The following is a 14,967-nucleotide window of genomic DNA, read 5'->3' as shown; positions in this document are numbered from 1 at the left end:
CAGCCCTAATCCCAAATACCTCACCCACCCTCCGATATCCCAACACAAAACCGTAACAACTGAGAAAAAAAAAAAAACCCTTGAGGGTGACAGGCTAGAATCCCACAGTGCTAAAGAGTGAGACGCTCATTGGTTTTAGGAATACACAGCATGGCGATGTAGCGCTAGGTCAATCTGAATCAGGGGAAGGAAGCTGGAGGTGGAGGGCTTGACATGAATCACCTCTCCACCCACTTAAAAAACAAAAACGAAACACATTGGATCCCAAAAACCCCTGCAATAAATCAGCCACTTCGAAGTCGGCCATAAAATCCCCTCCCCATCTTCCACCCTCCCCCCTCCCCAACACTTGTGCATAGTTTCATGATCCTTTACAACCAGCTCATGTCTTATAAACATCCTCCAAATGTGAAAAATGTTCCACAAAAGTCTGATTTATCTATTAATAATACCCGCTGTGGGAGAATGAGAGAGAGACAGAAAGAGATAGAAAGAGAGAGAGAGGAAAGAAAGAGTAATGCACAATGTTCCTGATTCAGTCAGGACGGGACCTCATTAAGAAAACACAATAAAGATTCAAACATACAGCATTTTGCATGTTATTCACTGTCTTTCTTTTTTTTTTTTAACAATCAAAATCATTGACCATTTTTGTTTTTAAATGTAAAGCAATTTTAATATATAGATTTATATATAAAGCACTCCATTTTCATTTAAAGTCCATTATTTGGTTATTATGTAACTGCTACGGATTTAGAAACAAAAGGTATTTTCTCTTCTTCTGAAATCCATAACTTTCAGTGCTTAGAATCGTTTCTTTTAAATCATCCTTTTTTCTTTTTTTTTCATGTTTTTTTTTTTAACTTGTCATAAAAATGTACATTAAAATGGCGTGGAGTTGGTACTCTGGAACCCTGGCCTTCCTGAGACAAGATCCACTTTTTTGTGTGTGTGCAAGATAGTGAGCAATTATGTCTTTTTTTTTCTTTTCATTTTTCTTTTTTTTTTTATAAAGGAAAAATATATATAATCAACATAAACCATACAGGCTTCAGATAGTCCATGAAATCAACATTAACACAGAACAAAGAAGGTTAAACAGAACAAGACAACACTGTTCAATCCCAGAGTTCTGAAAGTAGCACAAGAAATCTTCCTTCTGTGAAGTGTTGTTTGCACTTTTTAAAAAATGGAAGCATTTGTCCTTTTTTTTTTTTCTTTTTCCAACATTCCCATGGTATAATTCCTTTGTTTTGCTGATTTATTTTTTTCTTTTTGAACTCCAGAAATAAACTAAGTGTTTGTAAACTGTCAGTGGCCTTGCAGGAAAACAAACGACAACATGAGTGAAATGAACATAAGTGAAAACAGAACGAAAGCTAACAAACCAAAAAGGTAGGCACCGCTGAGGTGAGCCCTAGAAGTCGAGGCTCAGTCTGATGTCTTGTCCTTCACTCTCTCTGTTGCTCAGATTTGGGAGAGCAGAAGTCGTTCTACCCCAATCTATGGCCACAGGTCTGCAAAATACTTTTTTTTGCTGCATTTTTTTTATACATATGTGATTTTTTTTTTCAGTTTTCAGGTTTTTTTTAGGTTTATAGTCTGAAAAATGGTGCAATACTCAAATATGATCCATACTTTCTTGGATTATTCCACAATGAAAGCCACTAAGGTAGATAAACATTACATTTTTAAAAACACACTTATTTTAGTCCTTGAGTAAACATTTACACATGAACTGTCCCCGTCTCCCCTCAGTACTTGTATCATGTTGTTCGTTTAGCTGGATGAGGGGTGAGGTCGACACTCAGTGCAACGCTAGAGGCTAGTAACAATTAACATCAGTATATATTTTTGACAAGCAAAAAGAAAAAAAACCAAACAAATCAACAACAAAAGTATACTGAATTGAAAAGAAACACAAGGCGGAAATTCCTCCGCTGTAATCACGAGCTCTCACATATTTTCACACACACACACACACACACACACTAAACATTCATTCATACAACATACAGTACAAGCAGCCTTGTGCAAACACTCAAATACAACAGATGTAAATTTGCCTTTATAATCGATCTTTGTTTTCAACAACACTCGTATTTCAAATTTAATTTACTCTGAACTGATGATATCAAAAATCTCTGAAGTGTATGAATGAGACAAAAACCACTACAAAAAGTGTTCACATTACATTATTGGCGCTTCTTTTGATTCAAGTATTTGTTTTCATTATTTTGTATTACTCTGATATGTTTATGATCTTGTCTTCTGGGAAATATCATGTTGAAGGAGGATACACAGGGTAAGGGCTGAAGCCAGGGCACAGGGGGAAAGGGCTTAGGCTAAGTGGAAAACAGAGATCTAGCCATATACACACATACGCCCATACGTACTCTTGGTTGTATACTGTATATGAACTAGCATGTGCATATTCAACCCAGGCCTTTGTTTTGATTTGATCCATGATTGAGAAGCATATTTTGCTCGTGCTCCAGTTTCCTTTGAGTCCGTGTGACTTTAAAAAGGGAGAGCATCTGATTTCCAACACTAGACAGGTAGATAATAGTGCAGGTGAGGGGTGTGGGAGGGGGGCTGGGCACTCAGTGCTGGTGCTGCGCCAAGAAATCCAGGGCACATCTGAGACACAACCTCCGTCCCAGTCACCCGTCCTCCCACTCTATTCAACTCCCCACTTCAACGCCAGTTCCTTGATTTAAGTCCAGTGTGGAGTAAATGCAGGTTTTCAGGAACAAACAGACACGCAAACAAACAACACAGGCAATAGTGATTGTTTTGTTGAATGACACAAGCCTCAAGGGACTCTGGAAGAGGGCAAATCCCCTAAATTTTAAGACTTGGTACCGAACTTGAGGTGTGTCCTTGTTTCTGCTGATACGTTGGGTCCCTGCTTGGACCTCGATCCCAAAGCCAGATGTGCAGAAAATGACCTGTTGTATATTAGCTGGCACAACCATCAGGTTGGAGGTCCAGAGTGAACCTCGTGGATACAGCTTCCCCAGATGTGGCCCAGAGAACGAGCCTAGACGGGGCAAGTAGGTGGCAGCTTGCAGAGAAACAGAACACAGGCATCTCAGCTTTGGAGTGCACAGCTGAAACAGACTTTTTTTTTCTTTTTGTAGTTTTAGTTTTTGTGAAAACCTTGATGATAAAGAAAAAGATAATGTTTTTGGTTTTTAAAGAGATGTACCCGATGTGACCCATAAACAGTGCACAGACACATACAGGGACCAACCAACCAACCAACCAACCAACCAACCAACCAACCAACCCCCCCCCCCCCCTTCTCCTGCAGCCACTAAAATTCCAGTCCCCTGTTGGTGAAAGACCAGCAGCACCATTCATCTGTCCTGCCCTTCTACTCCTTGAGCCTCCTACAGCTGAAGCTTGTGATGTACGCCCCTGCAGCAATAAAAGAAACTGAAGTTTCGTCATGGTAAAGATAAATTAGGATATGGCAAGGTGGAAGTAGATATTTGTAGATCAGTTGGCACAAGACTAAAGAAATGTTGCCAACCACTAGTGCCTCCAGCAGGTCATTTAGTGTCATCTAGTAGCTCTGTCCACACAGTGGGAGACTAAACCCTTGAAAAGAGGCTTTTTCAGTGTCCCCTTCATTTAATCCGGGGGAGGGGGAGGTTCAAGGGAAGCTGCCTGGTAGTAAAGGTTGAGAGGTAAGTGATGATTGGCAGATGTGGGGGGATGGCTGTGATTTTTCTAGATGGCTGTGAACGAACACCTCCTTGTCTTTGCATAGAAATGGAAGGCTGTTTATCAGTTGAGGTGGTTCTAAGTGTAACTGAGTGCTCCCAGAGTTAAACATAAAGCACCAGTGTGAGTGAGGCCCATCAACACTAAAGGATGTGTGTGTTATGAGACAACATAGCGTGGAGATTGCTCACTATCCTGGAGAATCTGTGACTACACGCGGCTGTGGCTCAGGAGGTAGAGCGGGTCGGCCACTAATAGGGTCCCCGGCCCCTCCAGTCCGCGTGTGTCCTCGGGCTAGATACTGAACCTCAAATTGCTCCCGAAGGCTGTGCCATCAGTGTCTGTTTGTGAATGATTAGAGACTCCTGATGAGCAGGCACCTTGCATGGCAGCCTCTGCCATCAGTGTATGAATGTGTGTATAAATGGGTGAATATGACATGTATTGTAAAGCGCTTTGAGTGGTCGGAAGACAAGAAAGGCGCTGCATAAATGCAGTCCATATAACATTTACTACCTTTCCAATTCAATTTGACTGTTCAGTTTAACTGTCTGATCGGAGATCTGCAGTGTTTCATATGGCCTTGCCTTTCATCCAGACCTTGTTGCGCAGCAGAGGCGTACCTCTAAACTTCAGACTGGTTCTGCCAAGGAGGCAACAGGAGGGGCAGGAGAGAAACTGAACACTGCATAAAGACCAATATTAAAAAGCCATGAATTCATCATCAGAAAACAATCATTAACTATATCATCAATGATAACAGCAACAATAACAGCAAACTTCATGACAACAATAAAATAACAATGCACACTGGCAACTCCGTAAGTGAATCCAAGAAAGAAAAAAAACAAACAAACACATTAAACGCCTCCATCTCTGGCTAAAGTGATCCTTGCAGGAGAGAGACAGAGAGAGTGGAAGTGGAGGTTGCTGAGGACAGACTCTGGCGCAGCAGTAGTAGTAAATTTAATACAGGTGGGCCAGTTCTGAAAGAGCTGCTCTTGGCCCGGAGGCCTATGGGAGGAAGAGGAGGAGGGAAGCCAGTTTGTAAGGATCTGCAGGGAGGCAGCGAGCGAGCGAAGAGGGAGGGCGGGGTGAGGGCTGCTGCAGAGCACAGCACTCTGCAGCAGGCAGGCACTCAGTGGCCACACTATCACACAGGTTGGCAGGGCCTCCGATACGAAGAAGACAAAAAGACAAAAAAACAAAAGGACGATAGAGATGGCGATCCTCCCTGCTGGACCCAGTAGAACATGAACACGTCGAGCTTTCCAGACGCCAAGGCTAAAGATTTCAAATGATGCAATGTAACAGTGATATTTACTTTGATAAAAGAGGGTGAGGGTGAGGATGGGTGCTGTGGGGTGTTTTCCCTGCTGCACCCATCATCAGTTGAGTCAGTTCTTTCTTTGTATTTCCCTTCACTTTGCTACGATGTTTGACATCCTTCCTGGTCCCATCCACTTGAGGGAAGAAGGATTTGGAAAAAAAAAAAAAAAAATCTTCACATCCATGTTAAGTTAAAAAATAAGTATATAGAGAAGCCACTAAGCAGATTGCTTTTTTGTCTTTTTTCAGTTTTTATTTGCCAGTGTTGCTTCTCCTTTCTTCTATTTGTTGGCATTGAGGGTATAATGAGCTGCGATGCTCTTGTTAAGTGCTATGATAGACCACCTATTCACAAACAAGTATCTTTGCTTCATACTTCTCTACCGACACAAATTTGGGCAAAAGAAAAAAGGTCATCTGGTCTTCTGGGTAAAAAAAAAAGGGAAAAAAAGGAAACAGGCTCCTCTCATTTTGGTTTGATGCCTTCTCCCCAAGCACACACACACACACACATACATAGAGACACACACACACACACGCCTGTCCCCCAAAACTAGTCACTGGCATAAGTGTGGAGAGTAGGCTGGCTGAAGAAGTGCTTTGTGTGAACGTCCTTGTATTTCAGACAGAAGATGGTTAAAGGCCAGCCTGCTACTCTCCTGAGCTCACACACCTTGGGGGTGGGGTTGGGGGATGAAGGTTAGTAGTGGCAGTTTTAGGGTGGGGGTGCAGGGCAGATAAGAGTTCTTGCAGTTCAATCATTCCTCATAGTCTCCTCTCTTTCTGTGAGAGGTCATGGTTAGGGTGCTTGGACGGTAGAGTCTGTGGCTTATATTGCACGTCACTTGAAATGTTGTTTTGCGCGTGGAGCAAGGAGGGGTGGGGTGAGGAGGGGGCGGGGGGTCATTGACTGCACACAGGCGAGAAAACATTTACGACTTGAGGTTTTCCACAACGTCAGTGAGAAGGTCCGAGACTGAGACCAAACTGCGAGTTGAACCCACAGATGAGTTGAGGTGCATTGAAGTGTTTGTCTTTACAGTTCCATAGTAATTGCAGTGGTTCATTTTGTCGTCCATCACACCTGTAACTGTACATGCGACCTAAACCCTCCCCCCCCACGTAAGATTGACAGACACATTTGAATAATATCATTTCTTAACTTTGCTTGCAATGGTTCAAGAAGAAAATTTAAAAAAAAACCACTACAAAAATAAATGGCTTGAACGAGGCGAACAGAGTTGCATCATTCCCTTTGAGCATTTGTGTGGGGAACTCAATCTGCTTGCAAAAAAATGCACTGAAGTTGTGAGCTGTGGTTGCTTATGTTAGGCCGCAGCAGCATGTACTCTCCACTCGGGTTTCACTGGCTCAGAAATAAGGGTGTGCAAGTGTCCGTATGCTTCTTCACCAAGTACAGAGTGAGTGAAGATAGCAGGGCAGGAAAGAGGTTAAGGCTAATATTAGTGCTGGGAGAAACAAATGTTGAGTCTGGACCAGCTGAAAGTTCTACAGCCACTCTGATTGAAGGATTTTACTTTGGGAATGATGCCTTTTCATGGATCTCTGAGGTGCAGTATGATTGCCTCAAAAGGCAGAGAGGGATTACGCAAGTTAAAAGATGGCAGCTCCTCATTGTGTCAGTTTGACTAAAGTACATGTTTCACACGGCGAGTTCGCAAAAGTTCATTTCTGTAAAAAGTTTTTTTTCTGAATGAAACACTTCTTCCTGTGTCTCCAAAAGTAAAAGCTGAACACTGTGACCAAAATCTCTCACTGAGATTCACAAAAGAACTGCAACTGAAATGTCATTTAAAAACAAGGAGTAGAGGAGGTTGACGAGGGTGAGCAGCGAGGATGTAGCCTCGTCATCCTCTCGTCTCTCCCTTCACCGTTACACCCACGCTGATTATCTCCACATTGATTTGCAACAAAAGATTTTTGCTCCTGTTGGTGTTTGTTTAGTCTGGGCTCTTCTGTCCTACATGGACTCCCCACTCAGCAGGTCCCCAGGCAGCAGCGTATTGATTTGGGTGGGACTCCCCATGACCCGTCCCTCCTCTCCACTCGGGGGTCCCCACAGGCTGGAATACTGCTGCACACCACCCCACAGCAGCTCTCCGCCTGTCTTTGTTCCGCCTGCTCCCAGCCCACTGCTACTGCTGCTGCTGTTGTTGTTGTTCCAGTGGGGTGAGTGACCAATTGGGTGAGAGGCTCCAGACCCGGTCCCACCCATCCTTGTCTGATTGGTGCCTGGAGCGGCCTGCCAGCTGGTTGTTCCGCCAAGCGACTGGCCCTGTGCAAAGAAGCGATTCACTTCCTCCTCTCCGGCAAACTCTGCCAGAATGGTGGTGTTCCCAAGGACGCACCTGTGAGGAGAGAAGAACAATGATAATTAACGATTAAATCTCTAAAACAAAAATCAACAAAGCCAAACACCTTGAACCAAGTCATTAAGAGACGTACATGTGAAGGGACTTCTGAGCCTTGGCAGCTTCATCCTTGGAGCTGTAGCGCACCACAGCACTGCCCTGTATCAGGTTGAGGTGAAATGTGATAAGGGGGCCGTGCTGCATGCACAACGTACGCAGCGTTGAGCCATCAATCTGGGACATAAACAAATCAGCAGAAAGAGTGAGTTTAAAGTCTAAGTTCAAACTGTGAAGGCTTAAGAATGAGCAGGGGATTAGAAACTGTTACCTGTGGAGTAAGATTCCTCAGAACCAGCCAACTACTGGTCCTGGTGGAGCTGTCTGTACTCCATGTGGTACCTGCTGAGTAAGAGAGACAAACAGTGAGGGAAGGCGGAAGTCTGTTAGCATGAAGCTCACGTTTGTACGAAACCAAAATTGGTTACTGAAAGTCAACGGATGGTGTCAATTTCTTCTGTGACAAAATAAAAACAACTCAGTGTCAGTTGACACCTTTCCAACCACAACTAGATCTGCTTAAGGCGTTGTCAATCCTGCCTCCTCTGTACCTCGGTTACATTGTGGTTGTGTGCCACATGAAAGTCTCTTGTTCTCAAGTACAGTGCTCATACTGCAAACTTCCTACCCAAATGCACTAACACACTATGCCCCCATAAGACAACCCACACTTCACAACAGCAGAAAAATCTCTTGAACTTTGTGTCTTGGCAATGCAGTGCTAAATTCAGTTTATCGTATTTATACTGTATGTCCATTATTTTCACCTAAAGGTCATTAGCTTGCTACCCGTTTGTCTTTACTGCTAGATGGTTTGAGAAGAATGTTAAATAAATTCACTTACTACAGTTATTTTAGTTATTTAGTTAGTTATTTTTCCTGCCCTCTTTACAATTTGAAGCTGTTTCTTGTGACAATACAGTATAAACAAAGTGTGTAGAAAGATACGTGAAAAGGTTTAAAAACTGTAGCTTTGACTGATGGTGGAGCTTTGATACATTGCTGTAAACAACAACAAAAAAACAAACACAAAAGTCCCAAATGTTGCAGCAGGCTGTTGTTATAGAAAGAAGCAATTAAGGAATCGAGCACAGTGTCTCGATCCTTAAATAGTTCACTATAATACTACCTGTGGTGTAAGAGCTGCTCCAGCCTTGGGCCAGACCCAGAGAGTTTCCCCCCCAGGTTGAAGAAGGCTTGGTGTTTGTGAGGCCAGGCGGGGGGCGGGAAGGGGCCGTGTTGCTGCTCCGGGGACCTTGTGGGACCTTCCACAGCTCGTGGGACAGAGAAGCCTGGTTGTGAGAAATGGGGCCCGGAGACCAAGTAGATTTCATCTCTGACAGTTTACCTGGATGGAAGAGAGGGAGGGTAAGGTGGACCTGCAGAACCACGTGGCTGAAAGACACCTGCCCCTGCAGGAGGGGGTTCCTAAAGAACAAAATGAGTGCTCAAATGTCTTGATAAAAAGGCTTAAAAGTTCTTTCATATGTGTCCAAAGAGAGGCTGGATGTGAAGACTAATAATAAATGTAATCCCTCAGTGCACATCTATGACAAAGCAAAACAAAGCATTTTGAAGTTCTTTTATTCAGGTGTATTGTCAGGTGCTAATGATAAGTAATCATATATCCACTCAGTAAAAGACACCTTCACAAACACCCTGTGCACAACAGCATGTTGTATGTACTAATCGATCTTCTGTTGCTGTTGTTTAATAACAATGATTATAGTAATAATATCACTTTTGCGTCACTTGCCTATCTTTCATGCACATGTGCCTGTGGAGCAGGTGGCACAAATCCCTCTCCACATGACCATATATATATATGTGTGTGTGTGTGTGTGTGTGTGTGTGTGTGTGTGTGTGTGTATATATATATATATATATATATATATATATATATATATATATATATATATATATATATATATATATATATATATAATGTGTGTGTATATATATATATATGTGTGTGTTATCTGACATTTACTCCACTCAAATGGATCAGTGGGTTAGAGTTCAGTCCACATTCAACAGTCACAGTAAATCAAGGAAAACAACAAGCTACACCATCCTCTGTCTCACACTTCCCATGCCACACACAAGGAGGAAGGAGATACACTAACACCACAGGGGAAATATGCACTAGATGAGAGTCATATTTAAGCATGTGCAGTGACTTGAATGGACAGGAGAGATGCAATTCTGCATCTGCGGTGAATGGTTTAGGCTCTGGGTGTTACACTAACAGGAGGGAGAGGATAATGTTGACCTGCAGTTATTCATCCACTGCAATGTTGGGGGAGAGGGTTATGGACAAACTATATACCTGCATCGTCCGTCTCCGGGGACGACAGACTGAACGAGCTAGTGTAGGCACTGACTGGCCAATCAGTGGAGGGAGGCAGAGCCTCGTTCTGAGATGAAGTGGGAGAGGAGCCTGAGCCGATGCCAGCAACACAAACAAATAGACAGACACAAACAAATAAGGAAAAAATAGCAGAGAGAGAAAATGGAATAAAGGAAAAATGTACTACAAATGATGATAGTAAGCTCATTAAGAAGAAAAGAGAGTAACAGGTAGAGTATAAACTGTGTAAATGAAAATGATTACAAAGGCAGTTAAAAGAAGAAAATGAAGAACATAAGAATAAAAAGCTGGCTCTCTCAGGGGCAGCAGCTGCTAATAGTGGTCAGACATTTTAGTGCAGTTGAAATACTCAGCTTGGGGGGGCTCAGAGAATCTTACTTACAAAGCCATCAAAGACCATTCTTCTGCACATTAAATAGTGTAGCTCTTGCTCTAAACCCATTTGACCCTATTCTCACCTCCACTTCTGTCTCGCAGCAGGTAGCGGTTGACATCTTGGATGTTGGTGTTGATGGTGGGCCCACTCGGGACACTTCCAGGGGTCATGTTGGGGTCAGTCTCTGGGTCGATATTCTGGAGGCCCTTCCATGGTACACCAGGGCAGAACTCTGAAAATCAACACTAGAAAGTTAGGAAATGTCTTTTTTTCTTACCACAAGGACATACAATAAACTGAGTAACTATAGTACAATCTAAGTATTACCCACTGATAATGTAAAATATGCAATGGACTCCTACAATAGTCATGTGTAATCATGTTTTATATTTCAGTAATGTTTCACAGTTAAAACATTTTGCCAGGATTCAGATTTGCTGCATGTTATCCACTCATCATGCTCTGCTAAAGAGTTATCATTTCACTTTTGTCATTTTCCAGTTACTTTCAGTCTTGCTATTTCGGACAAAGTAAATCAATACTAATACAATACTGTCTTCACAGAGGTGGAAAAGCCTACCCTGAGGGTGAGGAAGACAGCACAATAATTTTAATGGCCAAGTAGTCACTAACAGGGGTTAACAAGATGAAACACAGTTATTGACAGCTGAGAACCTGAGAAACCATTAATGTTCCTCACCTGGTGGCCAGTTGATATTGGTCCCATTGGTCATCTTGTCACTGCTGCTCTTTCCCTGCCCCCAGCTGTCTGGGGGGACCAGGGGGCTGGTAGAAGACTCTGAGCTGGACATCAGGTTGTAGGGGCTGTAAGAGTCCTCCAGCTGAGGAGGTTTACCAGGAGGGCCCAGGTTGGCACCTGAGAGAGGTGATAAGAAAAAAAAAAACTTTGTTTAGATTTGGATATCAGTGAAGCGTGGGAACAAAGACATAATCTATATGTTAAACTTGCTTAGTTTGTACACATTACTTTTTATTTACCAGTCTAGCATGCCTTTTTATACAAAACTCTTAATATTGCAGTAAGTTCAGAGTGTGTCTGAAGCCTGAAGTGTACATTAGTAAGTATTCAGTCAGCTGAAGTATTGTAGTGAAAATCCAATATGAAAATGAACTGGTCTTCAAAGTACTTTCTTCACAAATTTAACATCTTTGTTCTTGTATACATTGCAGAGCCAGCTGCATGGCAAGTAAAAACATTTATAAAAAAAAAAAACTTTGTCTGACAAATCAGCATTGTGCTGCTTAAAGGTCCCGGACTAAAAAGGGCTTAATGTGTTTAATTTAAAAAGCAATGTTAAAGAATTACCAGTCATAAATACCAACTTTGCATCTGATATGAAACTAGATATTATCTAAAACTCTACTGGTGACTTCTCATTATTAATTTTTAACCTCACCATGCTTGTTCAGGTTGGGCTCCAGAGGAGAAGAGGTTCCAGAGAGGCTTTCGATGGAGTTGGGGTGTGTCCACTGCGACAGGCGCGATTGGGGCTGAGGGTGGTCCTTCATAGACAGACTTCCCACATCCATGCAGTTTACATTCATGTTTGGATTCAGTCCAGCTGAGAAGAATGACACAGATGTTACAACACAACCCCACGAGGATTGGCACAGCCTTATCTATTTGACTTTCAAAGAGTAAAGTCAACAGCACTCACAGAGAGAGTAGGGGCTGTAGGTGTTAGATGACTGCGGCTCTTTGGTCTGCAGGTCAGGGAGGCCTGGAGCCTGAGGGTGACCTGGAAATGAATCCAGAGAGGATTTGACCCCACCAGGATGCAGGCCAGAATGGGAGGGGGGGGGTTGCTGTTGCTTCATTAGCAGGGCCTGGGCCAGCTGACGCTGGTTCTGTTGGATCTGCTGCTGCATGTTATTGATTGCACGTGCAACCTGGGATGAAATCACAGAGAGGATATATTTAGGATCTATCATGTACAGGCGATACATCAAACAACAGGATCAACATCGGCCTGAAAAGTTTTTACATATTTTTATCTTCAATTACCTTTACTCAGGCAAAATATTTATAACTCAGTAAAATGAGGACTTCAGTGATCAGTGAGATTCATGAAAAAGCAGAGAAGAAAAGTTAAGACGAAAACTTACTTGCTGCTCTTGTTGTCGAATGGGGCCAGAAACATTGCGCTGCGCCTGCAACATCTGCTGTTGAATTTGTAAACGCTGGTATGCCTGTGAATCAGGTATAATATAAACATGGTTTCTATGTCAAAGTGTGTCTGTATACTTGATTATAACTCGGTGCCTAACGATGAAAAGGAAAATGACTCTACATGTATCCTCTACATGTACTGTTTAAAAGGCTCTGAATGCATTCAGGGTTCTTTGTGGCTTTGGGCTCCAAGAAATTTACCAAGTGGGATTGACTTCAGAGAAATACATTTCTGATGCACCAAATAAAACTGAAAGCAGAAAAGAGCTAAATGAGACTCACCAGTTGCAGGTGGTAAAGTTGATTCAGAAGGGTCATATGTTGAGGGTTTATTGGTGAGGTTAAAAGTGCAGGATTCAGACCAATGTTTTTTGCTGCAAACTGTAAGAGCTGTGCTTGAACCTGTGGGCCAAGTAAGAACAGTGTTTTAACAAATTAAACAAAAATAACCTGCATATTCACTGTATACAATAATGTATGTATAAAAGCTCTCAGTAATATAAACTGATACATGATAAATGAGCAACCTAAACCTATCAAGATGTTTTAAAACACTGTATTCTGAATGTAAAATATTTGTCATAACATACTTTAAAATGCCAAATAATCAGTTTGTATAGAAACATGTATGTGTATACCTGAGGGGAGAGAAACTGAGGCACTTGAGCACGTGTATTAGGCTGAGAGGAGCTGAGAGGTGGCACAATCGGCTGAGGAGGCGGCTGCTGCATGGCCCGGGCTTGTGCTGCTCCACCACCACCAAACATTCCACTCTGCATCTGTGGGACGAAGAATGAGTCAAGAGAGAGACATTCAATACAGTTTTAAACACACAGGCTACTTCCATCAAAAGAGGAGGTTGTTTGATTATTCATATTCCCAGATAAGTGCTGGGTTTCCTCACCACAGTAAAATATAAGATGCCCAAAGCCCAAATATATGACTTTATCATTTAGAACATGCAGATGTGGAGGTGGTAAAATAAAGGTTTAGGTATCATGGATTTGTTTAGATTTGTCATTTCATGCCCCCGAATTAACAGACAACTACTGATGATTTGGAGAAAAACAGGACAATTTAAGGTATCTCATTTGTTAGGGGGTAGGATTCTATTTGTTTCGGCTAAAATGGATGATTTTTTTAACACAAAATTGGCGGCAGCTTGCCTTGGATACTCAGTACAAATTTCTACTTCCAGACTTACATTTGACCTCTGTTTATAAACTAATGTCCACAGGAAGACCATTCAAACACACACATTGAATATTTACTACACCACGTATGCTGAATTGAAAATTGGTGTTCAAAATTGGTGTTCAAAATTCAAGATCATTTCATGTTCAGTAGATTTTTATGTACATCTATAAGTGACAGGATCACCTTATCCATGAAGGGCAATCGGGGGTCTGCTGAAGGGTCTTTGGAAAGAAGCGGAGGCCGTGGGCAACTCATGGGCTTGTTGATGAGCCCGTTGTTGTAGTCATGGCCGGCCATCCCCATCCCCCGCTTGTCCAGCTCTGTCTTCTTCTCCAGCAGGGCACTCATAGCCTGGTCCAGGTTCATGTTGTTGCTCTTCAGAGCCTCTTCTGCTGGATCCCTCTGTAAACAAACCAGAAAGTGTCAATAATGCAGAGAACAATCAATATCAAAATGTACCTCAAACTTCCCTTTTAATGACTAATCCTACAAATACAAACAGCATTTAGCCCAGTAAATAGATTTTAGTTGCTAAAACTGCATTTAATCACAATCATCCTCAGAGTGGACTGATTAGTGTACATTTAGCATGTTATAACAAAAGGAAACAACCCATTTTTACACCTAACCTAAAGAAGGTTCAATATATATATATATATATGATATTTGGAAGTATTAAAAGATGATGATTTAGAGCAAAAACAGATATCCACTGGTGTCTGAGTGTTATTTGATAGTTGTACTGTGGGAAAAAATCTACACATAAATGCTTCAAAATACATTGTAACAATCATCAATGATCAAAGGTAAACAAAAAGGTACCAATAAGATCTATTTTTGAATAAAAAAAACACAACAAAGTTAGTTAGTTCCTAGAATTAACCACAAGCAGTGCAGCTGTTAGTATTACTTCAACTCACAGGGAAGCCCATGTCTGTCAGCTGTTTGATAAGACGATTCATGATCCATGTATCTTCCTGCTTCCCTGGTACCTTCCCCTAAGAGGAGATGATGATAGAAATGTATTACCTCAGCAACTCAACAATATTTTACAATGAAGATTTAATATCAAAATGTTTCCAACTGATCCTTCAATGTGTAATTTAATCATGCTTCACACCTTCTGTGGGCCCTTTTTGGATGCATTGCCCCAAGAGTTACAGGAGGAGTTGCTCTCCTGGGAGGCAGTGTTGTTCCACATGTCTCCCTCCTCAGCATCCCACTGACCCCCCGACAGGTTTAGCTCTTCACCTCCACCTCCACCTCCCCATCCATCTTGCATAGGTTTGGGGGCTGGATAACACACCACAAGAGAAGATGGAAACAGTGTTGAGAACAAATA

The 14,967-nt window shown here is 42.2% G+C and overlaps 1 protein-coding gene across 2 annotated transcripts in view; it reads right to left on the bottom strand.

The window, feature by feature from the left end:
• Positions 1-128: 128 nt before the first annotated feature.
• LOC133999124 (trinucleotide repeat-containing gene 6C protein-like) overlaps positions 129-14,967 on the bottom strand; it is a 38,633-nt gene continuing 23,794 nt past the window's right edge. For both annotated transcript variants that reach the window (XM_062438290.1, XM_062438291.1), the window contains 14 exons: positions 14,746-14,918; positions 14,546-14,623; positions 13,809-14,027; positions 13,067-13,207; positions 12,711-12,830; positions 12,365-12,448; positions 11,917-12,148; positions 11,656-11,820; positions 10,938-11,114; positions 10,320-10,469; positions 8,620-8,838; positions 7,762-7,835; positions 7,528-7,667; positions 129-7,430 (listed from right to left, as the gene is read on the bottom strand). In XM_062438290.1, coding sequence (XP_062294274.1) covers positions 7,043-7,430; positions 7,528-7,667; positions 7,762-7,835; positions 8,620-8,838; positions 10,320-10,469; positions 10,938-11,114; positions 11,656-11,820; positions 11,917-12,148; positions 12,365-12,448; positions 12,711-12,830; positions 13,067-13,207; positions 13,809-14,027; positions 14,546-14,623; positions 14,746-14,918 — 2,360 coding nt within the window. In that variant the 3' untranslated portion in view covers positions 129-7,042. The remainder of the gene's footprint in view (positions 7,431-7,527; positions 7,668-7,761; positions 7,836-8,619; positions 8,839-10,319; positions 10,470-10,937; positions 11,115-11,655; positions 11,821-11,916; positions 12,149-12,364; positions 12,449-12,710; positions 12,831-13,066; positions 13,208-13,808; positions 14,028-14,545; positions 14,624-14,745; positions 14,919-14,967) is intronic.

Source organism: Scomber scombrus, chromosome 18 (genome assembly GCF_963691925.1).
Source record: "Scomber scombrus chromosome 18, fScoSco1.1, whole genome shotgun sequence".
NCBI lineage: Eukaryota > Metazoa > Chordata > Actinopteri > Scombriformes > Scombridae > Scomber > Scomber scombrus.
This window is presented reverse-complemented; position numbering and strand designations above follow the sequence as displayed.